At 43.7% G+C, this 14,231-nt stretch overlaps 2 protein-coding genes across 3 annotated transcripts; both read right to left on the reverse strand.

Moving 5' to 3' along the window:
• Nucleotides 1-4,287: 4,287 nt before the first annotated feature.
• LOC126993513 (uncharacterized) lies at nucleotides 4,288-7,734 on the reverse strand. The gene is made up of 4 exons (XM_050852653.1): nucleotides 7,576-7,734; nucleotides 5,264-5,349; nucleotides 4,648-4,760; nucleotides 4,288-4,342 (listed from the first exon to the last, which is right to left on the reverse strand). The coding sequence occupies exons 1-4, from the start codon at nucleotides 7,712-7,714 to the stop codon at nucleotides 4,288-4,290; spliced, it is 393 nt and encodes a 130-aa protein (XP_050708610.1). The 5' UTR covers nucleotides 7,715-7,734.
• On the reverse strand, nucleotides 7,735-14,030 carry LOC126993517 (uncharacterized). 2 transcript variants are annotated; one of them, XR_007747865.1, is made up of 5 exons: nucleotides 13,613-14,030; nucleotides 10,141-10,236; nucleotides 8,922-9,097; nucleotides 8,708-8,794; nucleotides 7,735-8,164 (listed from the first exon to the last, which is right to left on the reverse strand). XR_007747865.1 is itself a non-coding variant. In XM_050852658.1 (5 exons), the coding sequence occupies exons 1-5, from the start codon at nucleotides 13,751-13,753 to the stop codon at nucleotides 8,030-8,032; spliced, it is 657 nt and encodes a 218-aa protein (XP_050708615.1). In that variant the 5' UTR covers nucleotides 13,754-14,030; the 3' UTR covers nucleotides 7,735-8,029. The 2 variants fall into 2 exon arrangements, 1 of the variants encoding a protein (XP_050708615.1); XM_050852658.1 differs by having other exon boundaries at nucleotides 10,141-10,258.
• Nucleotides 14,031-14,231: the final 201 nt, after the last annotated feature.

Consider the following 14,231-nt stretch of genomic DNA (forward strand, 5'->3'; position numbering starts at 1 on the left):
TCTCAGATGATATGTGAAGATGGGGGTGACAAGGCCCCCTGTTAGGTTATTCATGCCAGGGTGAGTTAGGTTAGATTTTTTGGGCTGCAGTGTATTCAGACAGAGGTTTAGGATAGTGGGGAGGATGTTGAAATAAGCTGGTGTTTGGCGCCAGAAACAGCTGCCTGAGTTCGGCTACTTAAATACACACCAGAATCTACCACAAAAAAATAGTTTGGCTACCCGATTACTTAAATACACACCAGAATCTACCACAAAAAATAGTTTGGCTACCCGAGTACTTAAATACACACCAAAATCTACCACAAAAAATAGTTTGGCTACCCGAGTACTTAAATAAACACCAAAATCTACCACAAAAAATAGTTCGGCTACCCGAGTACTTAAATAAACACCAAAATCTACCACAAAAAATAGTTTGGCTACCTGATTACTTAAATACACACCAAAATCTACCACAAAAAATAGTTTGGCTACCTGATTACTTAAATACACACCAAAATCTACCACAAAAAATAGTTTGGCTACCTGATTACTTAATTACACACCAAAATCTACCACAAAAAATAGTTTGGCTACCTGATTACTTAAATACACACCAAAATCTACCATAAAAAATAGTTTGGCTACCCGATTACTTAAATACACACCAAAATCTACCATAAAAAATAGTTTGGCTACCCAATTACTTAAATACACACCAGAATCTACCACAAAAAATAGTTTGGCTGCCCAATTTCTTAAATAAACACCAGAATCTACCACAAAAAATAGTTTGGCTACCCAATTTCTTAAATAAACACCAGAATCTACCACAAAAAATAGTTTGGCTACCCAATTTCTTAAATAAACACCAGAATCTACCACAAAAAATAGTTTGGCTACCCAATTTCTTAAATAAACACCAGAATCTACCACAAGAAATAGTAAGGCTATCCAATTTCTTAAATACACACAGTGGTAAAGGACATGAAATATGAAAGGATCATTGTAGAGAGTGGAGTGCCTCAAGGATCAGTATTGGCAGCAATACTTTTCCTGGTATATATAAATGTTATGCCGGAGAAAGTAAGCAGTTACATGAGCCTGTCTGCAGACAATGGGAAATTGCTGAGACATATAAGAAACAGTAAAGACTGAAATTTTGCAAGAGGACCTGAATAAGATCTGGGACTGGAGTATGAAATGGCAGATGGAATTCAATGTGAATAAATGTCATGTAATGAAAATGGGAAAAGAGTGAAGGGAGACCAAAATGAACATATAGAATGGGAGATGGAGAAATATTAAAAAAAAGTTCAAGAAGAGAGAGATCTGGGAGTGACAATACAAGATAATCAACAGCCTGAGAGTCATGTTAATAGGATATTCAGAGATTTGAATAGAATGGTAAGAAATATAGGATTAGCATTCCACTACAAGGATAAGGATATGATAAGGATAAGGATAAGGAAACAACAATAAAAAAAACGCTACTCGCTGCTCCCACAAAAAGAATCAAAAGAGGTGGCCAAAAGAGAGGTCAATTTCGGGAGGAGAGGTGTCCTGATACCCTCCTCTTGAAAGAGTTCAAGTCATAGGCAGGAGGAAATACAGATGAAGGAAGATTGTTCCAGAGTTTACCAGCGTGAGGGATGAAAGAGTGAAGATGCTGGGTGACTCTTGCATAAGGGGTTTGGACAGTATAGGGATGAGCATGAGTAGAAAGTCGTGTACAGTGAGGCCGCGGGAGGGGGGGAGGCATGCAGTTAGCAAGTTCAGAAGAGCAGTCAGCATGAAAATATCGATAGAAGATAGAAAGAGACGCAACATGGCGGCAGAATTTGAGAGGTAGAAGACTATCAGTATGAGGAGGAGAGCTGATGAGACGATGAGACGGCAGTGCTGCCGTCAGGGTCAAGGAGTGGAGGGAATGATGAAGAAGTGAAGTTGGAGGAGATATTTTTGGCTAGGTGCCAGAAGTCACGGGAAGAATTAGAAAAAGCAAGGTTTTGACATTTGCCATGGATGAAAGTGGTTTTGGTAAGTTGAAGAATAGATTTTGAACGATTTTGGGCGAAAATGTAAAGATCATGGTTAGCAGGAGTGCAAAGGCTCTGGTACCTTTTGTGAGCTGCCTCTCTATCTCTGACAGCACGAAAACAAGCTTAGTTAGCTTAGTTACTACTAAGAGAAGGAAGAAACACCAGCAACACAATTGAGAAAGGGAAGATGCTTGAGAGACAAAGAAATATAGCTTCCCGCAAAGAAACCTGGAGGTTTGGAACAGACTAAATGAGGATGTAGTATTGGCAAAGAGTGTGCATAACTTTAAGGAAAAGCTGGATAAATACAGATATGGAGACAGGAAAAAACAAAAGAAATGCAGAAAATATCTCCTCAAGTAAAATAAATGAAGTTATGGATGAGAATGGAAAGATGTTGAAAGACGGGGAAGCTGTGAAAGAGAGATGGAGAGAATATTTCAAAAACTTAATGAATTTTGAGGATGGACGTCCAGCAGCTGTAACAGCAGCAGTTTTGAGTAGAGGTAGAGGAGGAGTATATAAAGAAAGAACTATAACATATGAACAAGTAAATCAGGCAATAAAAAGATTAAAAAATGGAAAGGCAGCAGGAATTGATGGAATCACAGCAGAAATGTTGAAGTGTGGAGGAGATGAAGTCGTGAAATGGATGGTCAAGATATGTGCAGTAGCATGGGAGGGGGAGGGGGGGTGCCAGCAGACTGGACGAAAGCCATCATTGTCCCAGTTTACAAGGGGAAGGGCAGGAGAGGGGAATGTGGGAGCTATAGAGGTATAAGCCTCCTGAGTATACACGGAAAGGTATATGGAAAAGTCATAATAGAGAGGGTGCAAAGACTTACAGAAGAGAAAATCAGTGAAGAGCAAGGAGGCTTCAGGAAGGGAAGGGGATGTGTGGATCAGATATTTGCCTTCAGGATGGTACTAGAAAAAATATTAGCAAAAGGAAAGAAACTATACGCTGCCTTCATGGATTTGGAAAAAGCTTATGACAGAGTGGATTGCATTGCAAAGTGGGATGTTTTAAAGATTTATGGTGCAGGAGGAAAACTGCTTAGTGCAATAAAGTCTTTCTATGAGGATGCATCTGCATGTGTCAAAATTACTGGAGAAACAAGTGAACATTTTGAGATAAAAGTGGGCTTAAGACAAGGGTGCGTCATGTCACCATGGTTATTCAATATTTATATGGATGGTGTTATTAGAGAAATGAAGGGCAAAGTTGGAGAAGTTGGAGTAAGACTGTTCGATGAGGGAAGGAAGTGGGTACTGAGTTCAATACTGTTTTGCTCATTGCAGAAAATGAAAGTGACCTACAAAATTTGGTCAGTGTTTTTGATAGTGTCTGTAAAAGGAGAAAGCTGAAAGTAAATGTCAACAAAAGTAAAGTGATGGTTTGTGAGCGAAGTAGAAGTGAGGTTGTAGATTTTGTATGCCCATATAGAGTGGGAATTGAATGTGAAAAAGAATGCAAAATAATTTTGAATGGTGAGGAAATGGAGGAGGTCAATGAGTTTAAGTACCTTGGATCAGTTATGTGTAAGCATGGTGGTATGGAGGGAGAGACAAGAGAAAGGGCATTGCAAGGAAGAAGGGTGGTAGGGTCTTTGGGACGAATCATGAATGGCAGAAGTGTGAGCATGGAGGTAAAGAGGGATTTGAGAAATGCAATAATAGTACCAACCCTCACATATGCAAGTGAAACGTGGGCCTGGAATGAAAGTCAGAGGTCTAGAGTGCAGACAGTGGAAATGAGTTATTTGAGGAGTGCTTGTGGTGTGAGTAGAATGGATGGAATGAGTAATGAAAGTGTGTACGAGCATTTTGGAATGTGTCACGGGGTGAAGGGAAGAAGTGTGGAGTGGTGGAAGAAGGGAAGCGACAGACTTTAAAGTGGTTTGGCCACATGGAGCGAATGGAGGAGAGTAAGATGACCAGAAGGGTGTATGTGAGTGAGAGAGAGGGAGGGAATACTAGAGGACGACCTCCAGTGAAATGGAGGGATAGGGTGCAAGAGTATGTTAGGGAGAGGGGGGAAAGATCTTTGAGAAACTTTGAGCAGGCAAGGAGGGAGTGTCTGGATAGAGGAAGATGGAAGCTCTTCTGCCATGGCCATCCCCTGGAAATGATGATGATGAATACTGTGCTACAGAAAGCCAAGGAAACCCCAATAAACTTTCAAGGTGGCAGAACAGCTTTATGGAAAGTTATAAGAGAACTTGGGTTTAGATTTAAGAAGTGTTGGAATGGAAGACAAATATTACTGGAGCCCCAAGACATTGTGGCAGCCAGAAACAACTTGTACCTCAGACAAACTGGAAAGAATAGATACAGTGATGACCCAGACCAGAAGTGTGTGTGTGTGTGTGTGTGTGTGTGTGTGTGTGTGTGTGAGAGAGAGAGAGAGAGAGAGAGAGAGAGAGAATAACACTTTCATGAACTTAATCCCAGCCTAAGGTAACACTGGTGTGGTCACGGACGACAAGCTCAGTTTTTCCGAGGTGGAGGAATTAGTAGGAAAGAAAAAAAAGATACTACGGTAACCTCATCATCAACATTCCTCTGGCCATGCCTGGGACAGTGATCAAAGTCCTCTCTCTCCCTCACCTTCCACAGCAGCAGGGTGAGGAGGAAGAGGAGGAGGAGGAGGAGCCCAGCGAGTATGGCCCACCAGGGAACACTTGGGGCTGTGTCCAGGGACTTGGCAGGGGTGGCCACGTCCCTGCTGTGGATCTGTGGAGGTTTACAACAGGTCAGGAAGGGTCAATGTGTGTGTGTTTACCTGTGTTTGTATATGGAAAAGGGTTACAATCTCTTAGGGGTGAGAAACTTGTCATACGAGGACAGACCCAAACATTTAAACCTGCATTCTCTAGAAAAGCGAAGGGTGTGAGGAGACTTGATGGAGGTTTACAAATGTATGAAGGGCTTTAATTAGTAAGGGGTGTTAATAGGGCTTTGGTGGTGTGAGGGCCGGGCAGAAGAGGTTAGATGAGTTCATGGATAGTGAGGAGCTGCCTTGTATTGGCCTATCAGCCTCTTGCAGACTCCTTATTATCTATGTTACATTATGCTCTTGAGATAATGCTTGAGTAATCTGATGGATGCCTCCTCCTCCTCCTCATAGGCTAGGCTACTCTTATGGCTTGAAATAACACAAATAATGAATGCCTGACTCAGCGATGGGTTAGCTCAGGCAGGGGTTATGTCCCTCACTGACAGACGGACTGACTCACCGGGACGTCCTTGGGGTCAGTGCCGTGCGGTAGAGCGGTGACTCGCTGGACCGCATGACTGGAGACAATGACGTCCTGATGGGGCACTGGCGGGGCAACGCGGGGCAGCACGGGGCGGCAGAGGACACGGCACAACAGGGCAGGGATGACAGGGAGGATTGAGTTTAGTTATGCACACAGCAGAGGTCAGGTCAGGTCATGGAGGGTCAGTGTGCTAGGCTACTACTGTTATTTTAGCTACTGTGTGTGCTAAGGATGTTATTGTGTGTGTGTGTGTGTGTATGTGTGTGTGTGTGTGTGTGTGTGTCATATTATTAACATTCCTATTATTTTGAAAGTGTTCATTGATCCGTTTAATTTGTCAAGCGTAAGACTACCTAAGCCTTGCCTTGGGCATGAAAAACAGTATTGCCAGCTCTCCCTCATGAAGAAATGCCAACTATTACCAGCTTAAAAAACAATGGCAGCTTTTACACTGTTTTCTGCCTCACTTACATTCCACAGAGTACATTTCCATCACTTTTTGGGGTCTGTTTGCTATTACTGACAGGGACAATGAGTGTGTTGGGTGTGGCCACTGACCCACAGCAGAGGTTCATGGGAAGCGTGTAGGGAACAGTGCCTGGCTGACTGACATTGCTGGGACTGATCTCAAGGCCTGGGTCAGCATCCTCAGAGAGTTCAGGCCTCACACGCCAACAATGGATAAGACCCTCTGGGTACATCTATGGGTAGAGTTACGAGGCTAGTTATAATTTGACAGAGCTTTGGTAGAGGTTGTGTTAGTAGTAATATTTCCATGGGCAGTTTTATGAGCCAAGCGATAGCTTGACAAGGCTTTGGTAGACGTTGTGTTAGTAGTATTTCCATGGACAGTTTTAAGAGCAAAGTGATAGTTTGACAAGGCTTTGGTAGATGTTGTGTTAGTAGTATTTCCATGGGCAGTTTTAAGAGCAAAGTGATAGTTTGACAAGGCTTTGGTAGACGTTGTGTTAGTAGTATTTCCATGGGCAGTTTTAAGAGCAAAGTGATAGCTTGACAAGGCTTTGGTAGACGTTGTGTTAGTAGTATTTCCATGGGCAGTTTTAAGAGCAAAGTGATAGCTTGACAAGGCTTTGGTAGACGTTGTGTTAGTAGTATTTCCATGGGCAGTTTTAAGAGCAAAGTGATAGTTTGACAAGGCTTTGGTAGACGTTGTGTTAGTAGTATTACCATGGGCAGTTTTAAGAGCAAAGTGATAGCTTGACAAGGCTTTGGTTGACTCAAGGGTAATTACCGGTAATCAAGAGAAACTCTGTTATGTAATGTATCAATGTCTTTTTAAAATGTATAATGAAAATAGTTACAAATCACCATGGATGAAATATATAAAATCGTTGTTGAACAACTCAGGTATATCGGGGATTTGGCTGGAACAAGAGGTTCAAAACCCACTATGGTTGAAACTTGCTTTCGAGAGGAATGTCAATGATCAGTGGAAATCGGAGTGGCATTCAACAGTAAATCATCATGCAGTACTTATGTGACTTATAAGGACAGTTTCTCTTTTCAAAGTTACTTAATAAGGTTACCAAATTTGTACAGAATAAGTCTTTGTAAATTTAGAACTAATAACCACAGATTACCCATTGTTGTAAGAGGCAGGTTTACCAGAACCCCCAGAGAGGAAAGGTTTTGTGGCAACAATAGTCTAGGGGATGAGTGCATGTCAGGTTGAGTGCATAAGCATAAGTTGAAGCAGGCTTGTATACTATGATAAACAGTCCTCCTTCAGCTCACAAAAGCAAGACTTGTTTATGAACACAAAGACACCATGCATGAAGTGTACTGTACATATACACAAGTAGTCCCTGCGTTAAAGACAGACTTGTTTACTGAGATGAACAGTGGACATGTTTAGAGACACACAGAAAAAGAAAGCATGCATCACTGTATATACAGGAAGAGGAATGGAGGAAGAACAAAGAGAAGCGGAAGGAGGAGGAAACAGAAAAAAAAGAAAAAGAGAAAGAAAAGGAGAAAGAAAAGAAAAAGAATCACTACTACCAGGAGGAGGAGGAGGGAGAAAAAGATAGAGAAAGGAAAAGACTAATACTCTGATCTAAACCTATTAACACCTAACAATACTATATCTAACAACACCTAATCTTACAACAATAAAACCTAGTCCAGAAAAAAAGGAAAACAGAGAGGAACCATTACCAGGAGAAAATGAGAAAAAGAGAAAAGAAGAAGGAATTATAATAAAACCTGCTCCAAACATAAATAAATACACGGATAAAAAGAATCACTACAAAGTCCACACTACTCACCAGCCACGTCCACTTTTGCCACCTGCCGCGACTTGTGTCCAATGACCAGACTGACATTGCCCAGCTTGGCAGAGGTCTTGGGAGCCGTGGCGCTGGGAACTCTTCTTTGGGAGGCACTCACACACCCAGCAAGCTCCATGTATCCAGCGTCAGTCTCTGCCTGTGCCCAATTTAAAGGGTTAAAAAGTTGTGACCATTTGATTGCATTCTTTTCCCTTGTCCAGCCTCCTAAGTCACCCAAACAGCAGGACAATCACTACCCTAACCATGCCTTCCCTTTTCCTTGTCCAGCCTCCTAAGTCACCCAAACAGCAGGACAATCACTACCCTAACCATGCCTTCCCTTTTCCTTGTCCAGCCTCCTAAGTCACCCAAACAGCAGGACAATCACTACCCTAACCATGCCTTCCCTTTTCCTTGTCCAGCCTCCTAAGTCACCCAAACAGCAAAACAATCACTCCACGAGGGCCAGCAGGGCGCTGAGGCTGCCAGACTGCTCCAGGTGGGCCTTTAGCTGGCTCACTACCCCGTGGAGGTGCTGCAGGCTGGACCCAGACTTGATCTGGAAGTCCAGACTCTTGCGGTTGACCTACACAGAGGAGGAACATAACGTTAAAACTGCAATTCTGGCTTCTGTTTCCTTTTACAAGTCATCATATTTTTGCAGACACTTAAAGTTATGTTCTGTCTGTGACAATCTCCTGTAAAGTCACAAAACAACAATGCCATATGAACTAAACCTCACAAGCCACCAACCTTGCTGGCTAAAGTTAAGAGTCAGGAAAAATAACTTGAGGGACAGTAAAAGAAGTGGAGCAATGGTCACCAAGCCTGGCCATGACTGCACGGGCCGGGGTTTGAATCCCAGCCTGTGCAGGGCATGCAGCTCACCCAGCTGTTCATCCTCCCCTTGAGGGGGGTCCATAAACAAGCAGCTGAGTAAACCAGGGGAAGGTACAGTGTGGCATTCCCAGGACTCCCCCTGGCCTGCCCCAGTGTGAGTGTTTCTTCCCCAACACAGGCTCAAAGGGCCAATGGTTTGCAGATGAGCACCACAGACATGCCACAGGCACCTTTAAGAAGTGTGAGGACAAGCTAATGACTCATTAAACTCAGCCTCCACCAACCTCACCTGAGTAAAGCCAAGTGTGAGGAAGGCCTGGTGCCCTCCCTCGGCCAAGGGGGTACTCAGCAGCCTCAAGTTCCCGCCCTTCAAGTACTGAATCCAGACCAGAAGATATTGTGATGCATTTATATACAGCAGGAAATCATAAACTTACTGGAGACATGTAAGTCATCATAATTCATCTTCCTAATACTCTAATTTGAGGCAGTAATTGATACACCTTTTGCTTGTAATTTGAGCCAGGAGCTCCATGAACCCTTACAGTCCCTTCCGCCAAGATGCCCCCCACGACTATGGGCCCGGAGAGGTGGCCAGCTGGACTGGCTGACAGCGCCGCCACTTCCATCAGCGACTCGTTCTCAGACCCAAGCTTCTTCCTGGGCTCCAGACGAGTCTCTGAAAGGATATATATGCCTGATGTGATTTGGCAGAAGACAAGGATGAGTCCAACACACATGAGCAAAGAATGCAAGCCCAGGCAGTGATGCTGGGGCACAGATATATAACCAACACCATACCTCTTCTTTGAAAGGATATGACGACCTGACTTGGCAACAGAAGATGGGAGTAAAAACATGAGTAGGAGATCACAAGCTGGGATTGTGGTGCTGATGAGGCCGAATTAATACCAAGAACTCAATTTCTTTTTTACCTCTGAAATGACATATACAGCTGATGTGTTTTGACAACATGAGTAAAACAGGAACAAAAGAGCCCAAGCTTGGCAATAATGCTGATGAGGCCTCAGGAAAACCAATATATGCAAGTTGAGAGGAGACTGTGACAGGGAGCGGGGCAGCAGGAGAACAGTGACGATGGTGAGGATGTGGAGTTAGAACCAAAACATGCAAGTCAGTGGAACCACGTGACGGGTGAATGGGGCAAGACTCTTGATCGAGAAGCAGGTTTAACCATGACAATGATGACCTGTTTCTTTACATCAAAGGAGGCAGCTGAGGAGCAAAAAGAAAGGAAACAAAAATAGCCCACCCAGCGCTGCTCAGGACTGTACAGGAAAATAGAATATAATAGCATTTACTCAGCACCAGTCAGTCTCAACCCTCCACCAGTGACAAAGAAAGGACACAGCTGAGGGGATTTGACAACAGCTTACAGGGAAGAGCCATACACTAAGGGGGGCAGGGGAGAGAGAGAGAGAGAGAGAGAGAGAGAGAGAGAGAGAGAGAGAGAGAGAGAGAGAGAGAGAGAGAGAGAGAGAGAATCAGAATAATTTTATTTCCCTAAAAATTACTATACTCTATACATATAAAACACAAGATATATATTTACTAAAAATATAAATATAGGTATTAAATTGATGGAAAACTGATAATGTAAAATAATCTAAAAGTAAAAAAACTGAAAGAAAAATGGAAAACTAATCTGGACTAAGAAGCCTCAATTAACTGTTGTGTGGCTTGGGGACCAACTTGGCTCACCAGTGTGTTGCACGAGCAGCTCCCTCGGAGGTTTGGGAAGCCGGACGTACGCGTGCTGCAGTACTAATCGTCTCAGGCTGACGCTGCCACCACTTCCTGAGGCCACGGAGAAGATTAACTGGGTTTTCATGGGGATTTTCATGTTCAAGGTAAAGAAGTTGTCAAACACTCTGAGTTATAATCATAGGTCAGCATTTATTTGCGGCGCCTCCTCTCTCTCTCTCTCTCTCTCTCTCTCTCTCTCTCTCTGTCACACACACACACACTCATAGGACACACACACACACTCATAGGACACACACACACACACACACACACACACTCGTAGGACACACACACACACACACACTCATAGGACACACACACACACACACACACACTCATAGGACACACACACACACACACACACACTCGTAGGACAGACACACACACACACACACACACACACACTCGTAGGACACACACACACACACACACACACACACACACTCTCTCACGACACACACACACAAACACAAACCCACACACACACACACACACACACACACACACACCCGTGTCCATGATTTTAAGGAAAAGTTGGCTAAGAGGATATGGAGACAGGACAGCGCAGTGTAGCTCTTTTCCAGTATGTCATAACTAGGTAAATACAACTAGGTAAATACACACGGCCCAGTAGCTCAGTGGATAGAGCGTCTGCCTCACAACCAGAAGGACCGAGGTTCGACTCCCCGGCCGGGTGAAGATAAGTTTGGTTTACCTTCTTTCACGTGTAGCCCCTGTTCACCCAGCAGTGAGTAGGTACGCGACGTCAGGCAAGGAGCTGTGACTTCGTTGTCGCGGTGTGTTGTGTGTGAATGGTCTCAGTCCTCCCCAAGGATCAGAACTATGAGCTCTGTGTTCCTCCGTAGGGGAACGGCTGGCTGTCTCGAGAGAGACCCGCAGCAGACCAAGAAGTGAATGACACACCTACTCTACACCGCTCCGTAGCACAATCAGTTGGAGCGCTGCTCTGCCAGGCTTCACGGCTTGACAAGCGGCGGTTCGAGCCCCACTCATGCCGAAATCTTTCCGCTGACAAAGAGTTGTTTCTGTACCCCCTTGAGCAAGGGGGAGGTCCCAGCAGAACCCAGAGATCGATCATAATGAGAATGAGTTTGCTCCTGTCGGGCTAGTGATTGTAAGTCCAACTCGTAATCAGGCACACACACACACACACACACACACATCCCCTCCCCCCACCTCACTACATACATACATACATACAGAGAGAGAGAGAGAGAGAGAGAGAGAGAGAGAGAGAGAGAGAGAGAGAGAGAGAGAGAGAGAGAGAGAGAGAGATGAGACACACAGATATATATAAACTTCCTGTCATAATTATTTGTTGGTTTGGGTCTCAGGCAAGACATTGATTTTAAGTGTATTAGGCTAATTAGGGAAGCGTTCCATGAGCTGATTTTATACTTGTGCTTTATAAGCTGTCAGTTTATAATTTTTTTAATAAATCTGAATGGGTTATATATGATTTGAAAATGTCATCTTTCCTCAAAATAGCTATTAAAAGAGAAGTAGATTTTTTCATTTTCATATTTTTTATGATTTTTATAAAAAAAATATATACCTATATTTTTGGGGAAAATTTGTAAAAATACATCAAATTAAATTATAGTATTTTTGGCTTAATTACTATCTGGAGAGAGAGTTGAAAAACAAGCCACTTTTTTATTTCCAAATTCCCTAATAAATAAGCATTCTGGGAGATTTTATACAGTTAAGATTCGTTTTAGTACCGTGCCAGTATTTCATTACCTACCTTATGAAACGTCGGTAGCTCTTCAAATATCTTTTCTACAAACCTTCAACAGTATTGGAAACGCTTTGAAAATCCAATTCAAGGACTTTTTTTTTTACTCTTGTAAATAGTGGATAATGTTTACGAAGGCGTGTCGCCTCCTCTGGCAACGGCCGCCGCAACGGTGCAGCTGGTGTTGCGAGAAATACCTCCTCACTGAAATAAGTCACATATACATGCCGGGGGGGGAATCAAGGGAGGTTTCCACCACCCCCGTTAGTAGGTCGTAAAGTTCGGTTGGAGTAGTTTAAGCATGCTCCCCGACCCTAAACTCTCTGCGAGCTATTTTACGGCCGCGGCGGCTGCAGCGTCGCCACGGCCGCCGCCAGAGGAGGCAACATGCTTTCGTAAACATTATCCACTATTTACAGGAGTAAAAAAAAAAAAAGTCCTTGAATTGGCTTTTCAAAGCGTTTCCATGACTGTTGAAGGTTTATAGAAAAGATATGTGAGGAGATAGTGATGTTTCATAAGTAGATAATGAGATACTGGCACGGTACTGAAACGAATCTTTACCTTTTATACTTCAAAAATATAATTTTCCAGGAATTGCCGTTCAAAGAAATACAAAACTATTTTTCATAACTCGGGAAGTATAAGTCCTACATGCATCAAACTTTGGTCACTTCTATTATGCCTATAGGCCACGTTGTAATAAAAAAATGGTAACTCTGGCTTAATATTAAAGAATTTTGTAAACACATTTGTTATAGGCCTTTGCCGGTAGCAATTACCTAACACAGTGGGGGTCCTCGGCACATAAGTTTCAACATGTGGAGCTGCTTTTAACAAGTGGTGGGCCTCTTCCCCACCCTCCACTTGTCTACTTATTTGTTTCTAATACTCAGTTAAGGCTTATCCATGCATAGGCCTACCCTGAAAACCTACCAGTAAACTAACTTCAAACATACCCATCTAGAACATCTTTTTCAATAATAACATATTCCTTTTCGGGTAATACTTTATAAAGTCCGCCTCCTTCACTCCAGCCCCCTACCCCCCAAGACAAGCCTGGGGAACTGTGGGGAACCAGGGGTTGGGGGGGGAGCCAAAATCACTGAAAAATGGGCTTCCAAAATTTCCCTAGAAAAATCCCTAAATGAAGGAAAATTCCCTAGTCTCGAAAGTAAGGAAAGTACTAACTTATTAACCTAACAGCCCCCCTTGCCCCCCCTGCTAACCAAGGGGGCTGCCTCTCTGGACCCCACATGTATGATGCCGGAAAATCGTGTTTTTGGTGGGGAGCATATTTAAACTCAGCAAACTTGACCTGCTAACGAGGGCTGCCCCTCGACCTCCTAACCAGGCTGCACCCCCTGGAACCTCCATATAGTGAATTTTCATTATTTTTGTGATTTTTCTAGGAAATTTTGGAAGCAGGAGGGTCCAGGGGGCACAGCAGTTTAGGAGAGTCGAGGGGGCAAAGTCAGTCAGGTCAGTTGGGACTTTTCATGATTAGACAAAATTTCAGTGCATCATACAGGGATTTTCATCAGAACTTTTTGGTTGATTTTGGCTTCCCCAAAGTTGGTTATTTAGTGCTGAGACAGAAACTTTACCGAGGGAGGAAATGAAGATGTCACGTCACATCAGTAAGTAAATTACATCGTACTAAGATACCTTAGTGTGGTGACTTGGTGGTGGTGGTGGTGGTGGAAGCGGTGGTGGAGGCACTTTCGTCATGTGAAGGCTTCTCTTACTTTCCCTGGCCGTCCATGTGCCCTTCACCTTCTTCTTAAAGGCTGTGGAACTTCTCTTCATTGTAGTTTGAAGGTAAACACGAGAAAAAGTGATGCTTATGTCGCTACGCAGGCAGCTCCGTTGAATCTACTCTTCTTCTTCTTCTTTGGGCCTGAGCCGGTGCTGCTGCTGGGGCTCAGTGGAGAGACGAGTGGACGAGTGACTGAGGCAGTGAAAGAGTTCTTGGAGGGCTTGTGGCGTGCGAGATGTAGGGAACGACATCCTGCCCCGAGAACAAGACTTTCCGCATGTTTTGTTTTCTTTTCACAGGAGCTGCCGATACAAAGGCCTGGCTGGGGAGAAATCCCGAGCCACCTGTGACATCAAGATCAGGATCAAGATCAAGCCGGGTTTGTTTACATGTTCTCCCTAGATTTAGTGAGGCAGAAAACGGGTTTGAATGGCAGACTTCACAATGCCAAGAAATACGCCTTCAAAAATGGAAAAGAGAGGAAAAATAGCAGATTGAAGGCCAGCCCTTTAGCCTTGCGCAGTAACC

This window comes from Eriocheir sinensis, unplaced genomic scaffold (assembly GCF_024679095.1).
Source record: "Eriocheir sinensis breed Jianghai 21 unplaced genomic scaffold, ASM2467909v1 Scaffold626, whole genome shotgun sequence".
Lineage (NCBI taxonomy): Eukaryota > Metazoa > Arthropoda > Malacostraca > Decapoda > Varunidae > Eriocheir > Eriocheir sinensis.